The 15329-nt window shown below is 34.3% G+C and overlaps 1 protein-coding gene across 2 annotated transcripts in view; it reads right to left on the bottom strand.

The window, feature by feature from the left end:
* The window catches only part of LOC132696556 (pseudouridylate synthase RPUSD2-like), a 378541-nt gene that overhangs the window by 87964 nt on the left and 275248 nt on the right, over nucleotides 1-15329 (bottom strand). For both annotated transcript variants that reach the window (XM_060661445.1, XM_060661446.1), the window contains one exon: nucleotides 1695-1784. In XM_060661445.1, the coding sequence (XP_060517428.1) occupies nucleotides 1695-1784 (90 nt within the window). The remainder of the gene's footprint in view (nucleotides 1-1694; nucleotides 1785-15329) is intronic.

The raw sequence follows: 15329 nt of genomic DNA, 5'->3' as shown, positions 1-15329 counted from the left end.
ATATATATATATATATATATATATATATATATATATATATATATATATATATATATATATATATATATATATATATATATATATATATATATATATATATATATATATATATATATATATATATATATATATATATATATATATATATATATATATATATATATATATATATATATATAATAAAAATATATAATAAAAAATAAATTTTCAACATTTCAGTTTCGATTAAATTGTTTAATTTAGTACGAAGTCGTGTTCGTTAGTATTCGATAATAGTGTCATTCTGAAACGAGCCGCCTTTCATTCATTCCAATCTATCTAGGCTGGCCTTGGTGCCGCTTTAATTACATAATGAAGACAATAAAACGTTTGCCAGAGATCGGCACGCTCTGGTTATTGAGACCCGCGCCGTCCTTCCATGAGATGTTTTGTTCGTTTGTTCGTCAGACGACGTAAATATATTGAGCAAACTTATGGGCATTATGTTTTGTTATAATATTTTGCCTTTTGCCTATTTATCTTTTATGTTTTTATTTATTACAAACACTTAGCACTTTCAAAGACATTATAAAAAAAATACTGGAATTATGGGAATATAAGCCACAATTAAGTAGAATAAATGTAAATAACCCCCACGGAACAAAGTATTTTTTAACTTTTTATAAATATCAAATAATGTCCAAAAATTTAACAATGTAATCAATTTATGGGGTCTATGTCGCCCTTAGATAATCATATTTCAGACTTCCAACATATAGTACTCATTTATTTGTCAATCTAGAAGCGAAATCAATAAATCTGCAATGCGAATTTAACCGAAAATGGATTGCGGAAGTGGTATAAAATTTATTTAGTAAAGCATTCTGGATGTGGAAAGGTAAGGGCACGGTTTCGTGGCCTTTAAAACATGGTTATCCCCGTATTAACTAGAAGGTGTACGCGTACACGCAAATCAGTAATTAAGGCCTATACATTCCCCTACGAACTACGGACAATTTTGGAATCTTAAGGCGATTTGTTCTTTAGATCGTGCTAAGGTAATTTGGGGCGTTAAAACCGCCCTAATGAATTTGCGCTAAACCAAAAGTCATTTTGGTATCGGAGCCTGAAAGGTTTTAAAATATCTAAATTTTTGCATTAGTATTTATAATAAATTACATTTTTTGAGCTTATTTTAAATTTAACGGCCGTTCTTACTAGTACTTGGGAAATTAACCCATAAAACCATATAAATTGTATGATATTTCGGTTAGGTAATGAACAGAAGTAGATAAGCAAAGCCGATTCCAAAGCGGAATTCATTAAATAACCTTTAAAAAAGGAAATAAAGATTTTTAAAATGATAATTATAATTTACAAATTTAAAGTTTCATATAATGCCTTTAACGGCATAAATTTGTTTAGTTTCTATTTACATTTTATGCAAAATATTTAAAACCGATACTAAATAACGAACAAATTGCCTAAATCCCCTAGTTGCATTTGATAAAAAATGAATTTCAATGCCAAAAAATATTGGAGGCACCGCCACCCGTTTTATTACTTTTTATTATTTGGAAATTGAATATAAGTGTAGCTACGTTTTTTAATCACTATCAATTAAAAATAACACCATTACCATTACAAATTTTCATTTCGTTCGAAAATAAACAATGATGTCAACGTTTTCACGAATCGATCGATAAATCGCCTACCTTTTTAAGATCCTTATTAGGTTCGCCGTCATCTGCTTTCCGTTTTTCCGTACCGTTTAGCTTGTTTTTGTCTTTCTCGGTTCCGCAGATCTGAAAAGAGAGAACAATCAGCAACTTTTAATTGGGCCCAATTCGAAGAAATCTCAGTTTTAATATTTCGAAATACTGTCTCTGCAATATAATCCCTTAACTTTTAATTCCCAAGGCAATTTTGAGCGTTTTCACTTACAGCAAAGGGGAGAAAATATTTCTCTTGGCACTTCATAATTCTCCTTAAAATATATAATGTATATAAAAATATTTGCAGTGTTTAAAATTTGTAATTTACAATTCATTTGACATGTATATTTTCATTTAAAAAATAGCCAGCTTGTGGAACTCTCGAATTCGTGGAACAATCTTCACCAAATAGTCGAACATATATAAATTACATCACGCCGTCTTTCCTAAATCCACTGTAAAACATTCGCATTCGTATTCTGAATCCGAAACAAGCAGTCATGGAATTTCAATTACCCTCGATAGCTAATTTAAAAAAAAAACCGTTTCGATAGTAGAATCCTTTATCGGGGTTCTTTTCTATTAAGTTCGGGAACTAATGTGTCGAAATAATTATCATTATCAGACCGAACACACAGTGAAATTATGGTAATCAGTTTATTCACTGCCAGTCGTTTATGGAATTTTAGGAAAGTAAAGATTAATAATCATCAATAACGAATTATTTCAAGAAATTAATAATACATTTTTAAGCAACTAGAAAAAAGAAATTTCTGGATTCGAAATTCTCTCTCTTTCTCCCTCACTTTCTCACCAAATTTTAAAATATATGAATAAGTAGTGGTTAAAACTATTTTGGCTAAAAACTGTTCAAAATCAAGAGTAAGTAAGAGAATCGCGAAAACTAATTCGAAAGGCCGTCTACGTAAGAGATAAAACTAATGCAATTTATGACTATATGTGCAGACGGAACACGAAATCTTTTCGAAAATATAATAAAAAAAAAATTACAAAATTAGAAATGAAAACTTAAGTTAATAAAATCTGGTTTGTAACATGTTTTGATAATTTCGTTAATTCGTTTAACAGTTAATCCAGATTCAAACGACATTATAATATGATGTTAAGTCAACACTGCGAAAAAAAAAATGTAGAGGTTTAACTAAAGCAACCATAATATTTTGTAAATTTAAAGGTACGGGAACTTGACAATTCCATTGTCCACTGTTTTTAGTTGGACGCATGTGCATTATATCAAAATAAATATTGGATTCAATTTAAATGACGATTGAGAAATAACCACTAACCAATGTGCCGAATGTTTTTTAAAAACAAGATATTTTTGAGCTCGTATACCCCTATAGACCACTTTCTTTACAATGTCAGTTTGGTAAAGTTTTTCAATTTTGTTACAACTGGCGTTTAAATAATTATGTGGAAAAATTTTCTTACTTAAAAATGTCAAAGATACCGTTTCTATAGAGATTCTTAAATTGATGTTTATTGGTTTGTTCCAGTGTGTCGTGTCTTACGGACTTGTGTACCGGGGGCAAGCGAGCTGCATCAATGATATATTTATTATACAAAAAAGAAGCAGTTAGATGTATGCCGGGTATCAAAAGAACAGTGTCTTGTAGAAAATATTTCAAAGAGTTGGAAATTTTACCGTTAACATCGTTATATATTTATTCGTTAGTTGTATACGTAAAGAAACATAATATAAAACAGAGAAGATGTACAGAAGCACACAGATCATAAATGATCTTCCCCAGCTATTTTTAAGACTTTCTTTAGCACACCAGCAATCATACATACGACAGATTTTAATGTTATAACAAAGTTGCTTGAAGATGAGCGAAACCCGGATCATGGCGTACATACATAACATATAAACTGGACCACCAATTACCAAAGATGAAATAGAGAGAACCATTAAATTAACAAAGAGAGCAACAGGACCAGATGAAATCCGACCTGGGATACTAAAAATATTCTGGCAAAAAGCAAATGCATTATTAGTTAAGTTGTTTAATTGAATATACGATGATAAACCAGATATACCATCTGACCGGTTGAAGTCGACGTTTATCCCGATCATGTCTTAAAATTGACAATAACTTGAGAATCATTGCCAAACTCTATTGGCATCAAAAGGCAAATGTGAAAATAGGAAAGAATATGACTGAAAGCATCTCAATTAAAAGAGGGGTAAGACATGGTTGCATTCTGTCACCATTGCTTTTCAATCTATACTGGGAGACAATATTCCAAGAAGCTTTAGAAAATATCGAAGAAGGAATAAAAATAAATGTGATAATAATAAACAACTCAAGATATGCGGATGATTCCGTTCTACTGGCAAATAATATTAAAGGACTTCAAAAACTGCTACATCATGTTTAGTAGTTTCATGCAACCCTTACGGTATTAAACTTAACATCAAAAAGAATCGAATATACATGCAAAACTGTGGATTGGTCAAAGTAAACTTGAAAGAGTCTGGGACAATTATTAAGCGAGGACTGGAAAAAAATCTAAAATTGAACAAGCAAGAGTTCATACGTATGAGGAAAATGGTGTGCGGACAAGAACTGAAAATTGAGCTCAGAACGACAAGGGTCCAATTTTACGTGTTCTCAATTCTGTTGTATGGAGTAGAATCTTGGACTGTCACAGAGACTACCTTAAAAATATTTGCAGCTTTTGAAATGTGTATGTATTTGTGAAATAAAGTATTGATAGCCAACATGATTGCTAACATTTGGTAAAAAATGGATATGGCACATCAAACACACGACGACTCATCTCTGTGGTAGATATGTATATTAAATGTTAATTTTACAGTATTTACAATATGTCTCAGGACCACGCAGAAGGACCAGGGGCCCCACTGCGTCATATATCCCCCCAGGAAAATTCATGATATTGATGATTTGATGAGTATTACGGGATGTGTATTGCCGAGCGATCCAACTAGCAATTGGCGCCACTCAGGGACCGGGCCTAGTGGTGTGAAATGGGCGACTGGCCATGTGCGTGTAGGAAACCAGGCATCACATGGAAAACGGGCTACTGGAATGAACATATGGAAAAGTTTAAAGATAGCCACCTGGAACGTTCGCGGACTGCTAGAAGCCGGAAAGTTCGCCATAGTAGAGAAAGAAATAAGCAGTCATAGCATAGTGGGCTTAGCAGAAACGCATTGGAAGGGCTCAGGACACTTCATATCCAGAAACAATAACATCGTTTTTTATTCAGGCAACGAGGACACATCTAGAAACGGCGTGGCCATAGTAATAAACAGGACACTTGAAAACTCCATAACAGAATACAGAGCAATCAATGATAGAATCATCTTGATCAGATTTAACGCGCGTCCTGTGAAGCTGAATATTGTACAAGTGTATTTTCCAACCAGCGAAGCACCAGATGATGAGGTAGAAGAATGCTACGCCCAATTAGAACAGCTACTAGAGACTCTACCAAATCGAGAAATCACGATGCTAATAGGCGACTATAATGCCAAAGTTGGAAGAGAAACTGGAGATGAACATCTAAACAAAATTATCGGCAAATACGTTCTGGGAAAAAGAAATGTTAGAGGAGAAAGACTGCTGCAATTCTGCACTGAGAACAACTTTTTCATCACAAACACGGGGTACGAACATCATCCAAGACGACTATACACCTGGACCTCACCTGGAGGCCTACATAAAAACCAGATAGACTACATCCTAGTAAAATCCAGATGGAGGACTTCAGTAAGGAATACCAGGACTTACCCAGGAAAGGACTGTCACAGTGACCATCAGTTTCTCGCAGCAGAGCTCCGCATAAAATTAAGCAGATCGCAGCCTAATAAAACCTTTAGGAATTGGTCGGGCCTTAAACATAACGAAAATTTCAGATCAAAGGCTAAAGCAGAAATCTCCAAAATAAATTCACATACGCAATCAGACGATGACTCTAACTCATTGTGGAACAAAACAAAAACTGCACTGCTAAAAGTGGCATCACAAACTGAAGCTTCTGTGAAACAGAAGAGGAAAGCATGGATTGCAGAAGAAACCTGGAAGAAGATTGAATCGCTGAAACAACTCAAGGCCACGGGCTTACACAGACATGAAGATAGAGAACAATATAGCAGGCTCAACCAAGATATCAAACAAGAGTGTAGAAAAGACAAAAACAAGTACCTAAACGATATATGCGCCGAAGCTGAGCAACATTCGCACAACAACGAATCAAAAGACCTGTTTAACAAAATCAAGCACATTACACGCACGTTCAACTCAAAATCCTGGGCGATAAGATCCGAAGCTGGTAAATTAATAACAGACAAAGCAGAGATAAAGGAAAGATGGAAGGACTACTGCGAAAAATTAATGGAAGACACTGGAAACTCAAACAATGACACAGAAAAAAGCACATACAATGGAAAAGAACCTCCCATACTGAAAGAAGAAGTAAGGACAGCAATTACCAAGCTGAAGTCCAACAAGTCGCCTGGAGAGGACGGCATTGTTGCTGAAATGCTAACTGCACTTGAGGAAACAGGAGTGGAATTGTTTCATAGGATCTGTCAAATGATATGGGACACCGATACTTGGCCCGATGATTGGACGAAATCGGTCTATGTGCCAATACACAAGAAGGGACCGAAGGACATCTGCGATAATTATAGGACAATAGCTCTAATCTCACACGCTAGCAAGGTCATGTTACACATAATATCAGAACGTATAAAGCCTTTCCTACTTCCACAACTACCACCAGAGCAAGCCGGCTTTGTCCCGGGACGCGGAACTAGAGAGCAGATACTAAACCTTCGACAAATAATTGAAAAATCAAGAGAATTCAATGTGCCTACCTACTTATGCTTCATAGATTAATCTAAAGCTTTCGATTGTGTACGATGGCAAAACTTATGGACGATTCTAAATGAAATGGGCACACCTGGCCATCTAATATCGTTAATTCAAAAGTTATACGACAACAATACAGCCTATGTCAGAGTAGATGGAGAACTAACCAACCCATTTAGAGTGGGTAAAGGGGTCAGACAGGGCTGCATACTAAGCCCACTACTCTTTAATATTTATGGCGAGTGGATTATGAGGAAGGCGCTCGATGAATGGCAGGGAGGAATCACCATTGATGGCATCAAAATCTGTAACCTACGCTACGCCGATGATACGACACTAATCGCTGCGTCAGAAGAAGAATTGATCAGTCTCATACGTAGAGTTGAAGCGACGAGCAACGAAGTGGGTCTACAAATAAATAAGAAGAAAACCAAAATAATGATAATTGATCGCCAAAATAACAACAGACCTGAAGTAAAACAGATAAATAACATCGAGACAGTTGATACCTTCATATATCTTGGCACCACAATATCGAACATGGGCGGATCTAGCGAAGAAATAAAAAGAAGAACTGCCATAGCGAAAGAATCCATGACCAAACTAACTATAGTGTGGAAAAGCCATCAAATATCCCTTAACACTAAAATAAGATTGGTCAAAAGTTTAGTGTTCTCAGTCTTTCTCTATGGATCAGAATGCTGGACGCTGAAAATGAATGATAAAAGGAAGATAGATGCATTTGAAATGTTTTGCTGGCGACGAATGCTGAGAGTGTCCTGGACCGAGAGAAGAACCAACCAATCCATCCTACAACAACTTGGATTTAGGAAGAGATTGAGCATCGTTGTCGCAGAGAAAATTGCAAAATTCTTCGGTCATGTGGTTAGAAGAAATGGCCTTGAAAGACTCACACTGGAAGGAACGGTACACGGCAAAAGATCAAGAGGAAGGTCGCCCACAAGATACACGGATCTTATAAAGAACCTTACCGGCAAAAACCTCTGCCAGTCATTCAAGATGGCAGAAAACAGACAGGAATGGAAGCTCACCACAGAAAGCAATCTATGAACTCACGATGCTCGAAACCGAGCAAACGACTAAGAAGAAGAATTAAATATATTGTATAATTTTGTCTGCGTATTTATATTAATATTTGTTTGGTGAAAAATCTATCATAAAATGACGTGCAATATAATGTACGATCTATGTGTAATTATTGACGGTAATATTCAAATTCATCGACTTTCCGTTCGAGGTTTACCGATAAAGAGTGTTAAATTAATTTCGCCTATCGCGAAAAAAATGCGTTTTCAATCTTTTTATCGCCGCAAATATCCTCGAAACTTTCCAACTCGGCATAATTTACGACCCGGTTTTGACGAATTTATAGGAACGGTAGGGAATCGGGGGCAATTTGAATAATCCCCTACCGTCAAGTCCACGGTTGTAGAACTTGACGGAAATCTGCATTGTGAATTTTAAGTGTTTCTTTATTAGGTTAATTATTTTTAATTATCACTCATTTATTGTGGTGTTTCTCTTATTAATTTTTATCGTAGGGTAAACACTCGACGATTTCGTAGTGCGTTAACGCGTTCTCCTTGCCAGAAAGGCTTTCAACGACTTTTGACAGTTTTCGGTGAAAAAAAAAAAGGGAAATTGTTACTTGCGTACGGTTTAAATTTTCGAACTATAGGGCAACGTTTTTGTAAAACTAACCTCAACTCCCCTATCCAAATATTTTTTTCAATTAACAGTGCACTTAATTTGCCATGACATATCGAACAAGGCCCTTCAAAACAAATTATGGGTTACTCATGAAACTATGACGGATTCATGAGTTTTTTCCATATTACTTTCATTATTAGTGTACGGTCAGGGCAGTGCTGGAGATTCTACTGAATTTTCCACAACTACAGATCTACATACATAGATTTACTGACATTAGTAGACATGATAACAATCACGACAAGCTATCCAGCTATCCACAAATATCGCAGAGAATGCCACATGGATAGTTTGTGTTTCGGAATTTTAAACTTCGGTCCGCCCGAGTATCTTAGGCAGCAGTTCAATGTTTTTTGCACCCTCATGGTACTAGAAATGTTAATGACTTCAGGGTTCCTAAGCACAGAACGGCTGCTTTCAAAAGTCATTTATTTTTGTTGGGGCTCTTTGTCAGGGAGCTCTCAGGGTCACAATTTTACTCTAACATAAAAAAGAGCTTAATGGGAAAGCAAAAACGCATTAGCTAATTTTTTTCATATTTCTTTGTATCTTTGTGCCTTTTTGTAAATTTTATAGTCAGTTATATATTTTTAGTATATTTTTGTTTCTGTTAATTTCTTATACAGGCTGGTCTGTTGTTACATAAATGCAGGGTTGTGCCATACACGCTGGAATAATCGAGGTGCAATCCTTTTTGTCACTGTTAATAATACTCCATAGCTTGACGAATAAATAAATAAAGAAACAGATGGCTGGATAAATTGGCTTCCAATAGGGCCAGAAACTGAAGAGAGAGTAGGAGACAGACAATTTATATTCCACATAAAACAAAGAGGAAAAAAATTCGTGGAGAAACTATTGCCATCTAAACCTGAAGCCAAATGGATATAATAGGCGATCCAGCGAAATGTTGGTTGGTTTTGGATGTGAACAAAACATTAAACACGATAGGTAAGGCAGTCGTGGGTATGAGAATACGACGGGGTGGGAAAGGATGGTGCAACAAAAAAAACGTGTGCAGGAATTCTTGTGACAGTCATGTGCCGAATTCACGGTAAACCTATTAAGCCATGGAAAGTTGTAAAAAGAGCGATCTAAGTCTGATGAGAGTCGTAAATTATGCCGGAAACAGCCACATGGGAATATGAAAGCAAGATCAAAGACATAAGCAGTATAAGCAGAGAACTAAATCTAGATAAACCTTTAGAACTATCGAGGTAGACCCAATAGACATTCTAAAAACCATTATAAATACCACATAATTAAATGACGTGGTATTTTTGGCAAGCAAGTGTGCACAAATGCTGTAAGTTGGCAAGTTCAGAACCAAAATTTATGCTGGTCTCGTTTTATCAAGACATGTTTTAATTATTTCACTTTACGTAGTACAGCATCGAATTAATTCGGGCGTCGCCTCACTTTTCTTAAAACAAAGCAACTAGTAAAAGTTCAAGACGGCCGATACATTATTTAATTAAAACTTTCGGATCAACATAGTAGACATTGCCAAAGCTGTTCAAAAATCAATTTCGAAATTTAAGCGGTAAATTTTTAATGCTAACGGCGTATCTTGTAAACATTAAAAGCAAGCCGCTCAATATGTTCGCCATGTGCAAAACTTTTCCATTTGAGAATAGGAGTTCCGTTATATTACGGTGAATAGAGTCAAACAAAACTATTTTAGTTACAATAACATGATGATAAAATGGAGAAGAGCTTATCTCGAAACGACCCGGAATTTCCCTCAATTAATTCTGGAGTTTCTGTAATATTATTCGGTTCGCTCAAATCTCTTCTCGCTTAAAAACGTGGGATGCGGTTTAACTGAGTCGTGCTTTTTGGACACATTGTCAAGCCCGCATCTCATTAAAAGTGCTGCCAAACTTCCGACCCCGACGTACCCGCGGAAAGAGTTTACGGAAGAAAAACACGAGTCTGCCGTCAGCATATCTTCGAGTAACGTGTATACGTGTGAGCAATACATATTATGTTGTCAATTCTTACGGTCATGTCAGTGAATGTATTCGTGATGTTTTGCAAAAATGTAAGCAAAAACTAAGCGTCGCAGAAAAAGCATAGTAAGGAAAACCTTTGGTAAACTTGTAAACTCGTTTACCCCACTTGTTGGTACGATCCCTGGTGCCCTGGAATTTTTGATAATCCCAAGTCGCTCTTGATTCATTATGAAATACGATTAAGCTAGTTAATCTGTTAAAGGAAACATATAATAAAGAAATTAGGATTTCACACCTCTATAAGAACCGTAATCATTGTGAGGTCTTTTTAGAAACTATAAGAAATTACATAGTAGGAGCTGGTGTTTTAGTCAAGTACTTGAAAAAGCGAGTTAAAGTTAAAGATTTTTTAATTTCGCTCGGACCTAGATAAAAACCGGAAAACTGGAAGCGATCTACTTAAAAATCAATCGACTGCTATTAGATGCGACCGATCCGTGAATTATTAGTCGTGTAGCCTTTCTCCATTGCCGAATCGGGCATCGTTTTCCCTTTTTGGGTGCAAGATAAATTGTTCCCGGCAAATTTGATATAGTTGCTTTATCTGTCACGCCCGCTGAAAGAAGGTTCGAAATCGATTTATTGTAAGCAACGCGGGAGAAAACAAAAAACAATAAATTTAAGGACAGAGAAGCCGGCGGCATTTGAAATTTAATGCCGTCATAAAATAAATCCAAATGGATAAGTCGAACGTCGAGAGACGAAAAATAAGAAAAAACCGATGCGCTTTTCGAAGACGAACTAAGAATTTTCGATATAGATTGTGGACCATCCCCGATGCGAAATGGTCGACCGTTTTTTTTTTTTTTTTTTTTTTGGGAAATTTGAAACGGGTAAGAAATGAGTTACTTGCATTGAATAACAACTGAGTACGGGGAGTTGTTTACGAACGGCAACAGATACAAATGCGAAAGAATTCGAAACAGATAAAGAGAGCTAATCGTTTTTGGATGCAAAAAAGAAAATTATTGCTAGCAACGATAGATTTTACATATTTTTAAATAGAGAAAAAATAGTTTAATTTTACACTTAAATCATCATAATTGCACATACTTGTGATAAGTCGTGTACCCTTCCAAGTCGGTTATTGTGGAATAATTGACTGGAAATTTTCAAAATGCAATTTGGAAAAAAATTCTATTTAACTATTATCTTATCTAATCGTTGAAAATTGGTCACTTTATTCCAAGCGGTAAAGTATGTGTAGATTAAAAGTAGTTATAAAGGATGAAATATAGGTATTTGAACTCCTAAATTTATAACTGTTGATACTAACTTAGCTAATTCAAAAACAAAGCCTACGCAAAATGAATCTGTGAATTTCTTAATCAGTCGTAACATTATTTTTGTTTTAAGTTTTGGTTAGCTTTCTATCACTAAAAATACCAGGATTTAAATAAGTTTTGATTGTACGAAAACCTCTTTGTTATATATCCATTTAGCAACGTTATGTAAATTCCCGAAAAGTTACTTTCTTGCCTTTTGAAAAAAGCATTTATTTTGATTCCGTATAAAATTTTATACCAGCCTGTGCACAATGATCTCAAAAAAGCTAGTCCTTAAAAAAACCCTAAATGAAGAATACATGAGGCACACTTGTCCTGAGTGACTTCAGCGATTTTAACACCCTAGTTAATCCTAGTTATTTAACGAATCTCGATGAAAAAGGTGAACAAGAAAGAACAGAAGAAAAACCATAAAAAATAAAGAGAAAATGATGAATTGGAAAGTTTCGGAAAGCTCAGATATACTCCCGGTTAGAAAAACAGAGAAAGAAAAAATGTATTACGTATATTACCAGGAAAGAAAATCCTTTGGTTCTAAACGGAAATCAATTTCATTTTTATGTCACTTCTACTTCACCTACTATGATTTAACTTAAGAAGTTTAACAAGGAAGGAAATGGACAAAACAATATCACAATTAGCAGACATTATGTGGAAAATTATATGTTCCGAAGAAAATGACTGGTTCCACATATACCACTAGACGAGGTTGGGACGCATGGAACAGAACATTGGTCTGATGCGGAAGACAGAAAACTTAGACGCAAGTTGCAAAATATTTACCCTCAACATGCTAAGCGTACAGAATGGCTTTATGTCTCGCTAAAAAACAACTATATTAAGTATTTTTATATTCAATTATTTGAATGCTGTTAATTTTCCTACTTTATAGCTACGTTAATTTATTATTTATAAAAATGATATGTATCAGGTTTTAAAAAACTCCTTTGTTAACTTATTTGCTGATGACAAGCTTATTTCAGTCTCTGGAAACGATTGCAAATAAATAGCTACCAAACTGAACACCGAAATGCAGTATTTCTACGAATGGCTGTGTCAAAATAAACTGAAATTAAATAGCTCCAAAACCAACTGCATGGTTATCGGTTCTAAGGTTAACTGTCAAAAATTTTATAAGTCGAGGTATTCTGTGGATATAGGGTAATAAAATTGAGTTTGTTTCCGAAATTAAATATATTAGGGGCGATCTTGGACCCACAATTATGCTTTAGTAATCATCTTGAATATCTATGCAAAAAAATGGTAAGAAAATAGGGTTTTTAACCGTGTATCGCGGTTTTTATGGCAGTGGACTAGGATATTAGTGTATAATAGTATAATTTTGCTTCATTTTTCATATGTTTGTTCATTGCTTATATCTTGTACAAAAGAAGATTTAAATAAGTTACAGTTACAACAAAATAGGGTTATGAGAATCATCCTGAACTGTGATAGATATACTCCTATAAAGAGTATGTTAGACCAGCTAAATTAAGCTAAATGTCGGGCAGTTCATTAGAAGAGCAAGTTTAATGTTGGTTTATGGAATTGCGCACGATCACCAACCAGCCTATTTTAAATTATGGTTGGAAAAAAGGTACCAAATTTTTATATATACGTTCCAATCGGCACTTCAATGTTTCTATGGTAAAAACGACAAATTTACAAAAAACTCTATTCTACGATGGTGTTTGTAATTTTAATGAACTGCCCAAGAGTGTTCAAGAAGAGACTTACGGGGTATTTGGGAAGTTTATAGTTTTGTTTATGCAAATTTTACTTGCTTATGTAAATAGCCAAAAAAAGTGCTAAAAACTAAATAAATAAATAAATAAATAATAAAAAATAAATAATAAATTAAAAAAAAAACAAATTCGGAAAAAATAACTTAAAGAGTGGTCCATTTTTGTTCTTAAATAAGAGGTTACTATGATTTGATGTTGACCAACCATGATCAGTTCGAAAATTCGTTGCATTTTGTGCAATAGTTTAATATGCTTTGACTTAGCCACAGCTTTTGAGATCTTCGGGAAACGAAATTGCTGATGCAAGTTTACTCTCGCAAGTAGTGATAATATTATGCTAAGCATGTATTGAACCACAATATCTTCTTTAGAAAAGGAGATTTGGTTTAGAAAACTATTTACGTGCGCCAAAAGACTTTATCGGCGAGGCAAATAGAATCAAGTGTGCCTCAAAACCACGTTTTACTCGTCTCGACACAGGAAATTTCAAAACGCAAAACGCATTTCGGCGAGATCCCGACAGAAATACAATTTCGCGTTAAAAATATTCAGGTAGCCGATACTGTTTGATAAGAAAGGCGGCTAAAAGATAATTTTGGGATAATCAATATCAATTTTGCCCTCTACAAACCATGTAAAGTCCTTAGAGATTTTAGATGATTGTTTGTTTAACGCTTGCCCTGTCTGCGGCCCTTAGTTGGAATAGCAATCTATCATGATTCCGAAAGATAAAGCTTTTTTTTATTTTATTTTTTATTAAGGTCATTTTACATTTTTTTTATAACCTCTAATATCAAATACTTATAGACTAAGTGCTCAAAGTGTCGCTTTAGCTTGTGGCAATCTAAATTTCCACTTAAAAATATTCACTTCAATGTTGTCCACTCATAAATGCGTAATAAATGAATATACAGGTAAAACGCAGGATAGAAGATCAGAAGTAATTACAATCTTAGTTAGTTACAGTCCCTCTTTAGCTTTCATATTTTATTGTATCTTTTAACTTATGATTAACATCGCATCTTATATTATTTCTTAGCTTTTTGCAACAGATTCTTCAAATTTTACAAATTAATATAAATATACAAACAGTATATACGCCATTGAGTGAATTTTAGTTTAATATGCAGGCCAAGAATTGAGAATGATGAAAAAAAAAGAATATATATATATATATATATATATATATATATATATATATATATATATATATATATATATATATATATATATATATATATATATATATATATATATATATATATATATATATATATATATATATATATATATATATATATATATATATATATATATAATATATATAAAAACGATATTAGAGACCTTGGAAACTTAGGTAGTTGATCTCAACTTGATGCCACTACCCACGTAAAACAAAAGTAAACTCATTAATCTAGATACTCCTCAGTGACGCACCGTCATTTAATACCACCAAATATTGACGTTGTCAACAAGTGTTTTCAACTCGCACGACATTTCGAAAAGTTTCGGCAAATAAAAATGAAAAAGTATTATCGGAAAATCTCGAATTAAAAAAAAAAAACGGTAATTAAATGCAGCTCAATAGGCGCGCTCGTAGGGCAATATGGTCTAAAGATAACCCCAATTCTGATTTAAATTACAATTGACGGCTCATTAGTATGATTGATTGTACTGCTCTCCGGGCACATTAAATATCGCAATAAATCAAATTTAAAGGTTTTTATTCGATCCACGCCCATCGTTATCGGAGGGTTACCAGGCGATTGTTTCACTAGGTGGTAATATCCTCGCATGATACGTGTACATTTTGATGAATTTTTCCTAAAACGTAAGAAGATTTATATTGTAGAAATCCGGAATTTGGGAAAACGACTGTGCCTTTTTCTATACTTTCCAACTTACTGAAAACCAGTTATTACTCGACGCCAAATTTTCGAAATGGTTGTGGGAAATATTGAATATGAAATACATGATTTCTATATTTTTGGTT

Source organism: Cylas formicarius, unplaced genomic scaffold (genome assembly GCF_029955315.1).
Source record: "Cylas formicarius isolate icCylForm1 unplaced genomic scaffold, icCylForm1.1 PGA_scaffold_1__22_contigs__length_36826433, whole genome shotgun sequence".
Classification (NCBI taxonomy): Eukaryota; Metazoa; Arthropoda; class Insecta; order Coleoptera; family Brentidae; genus Cylas; species Cylas formicarius.
This window is presented reverse-complemented; position numbering and strand designations above follow the sequence as displayed.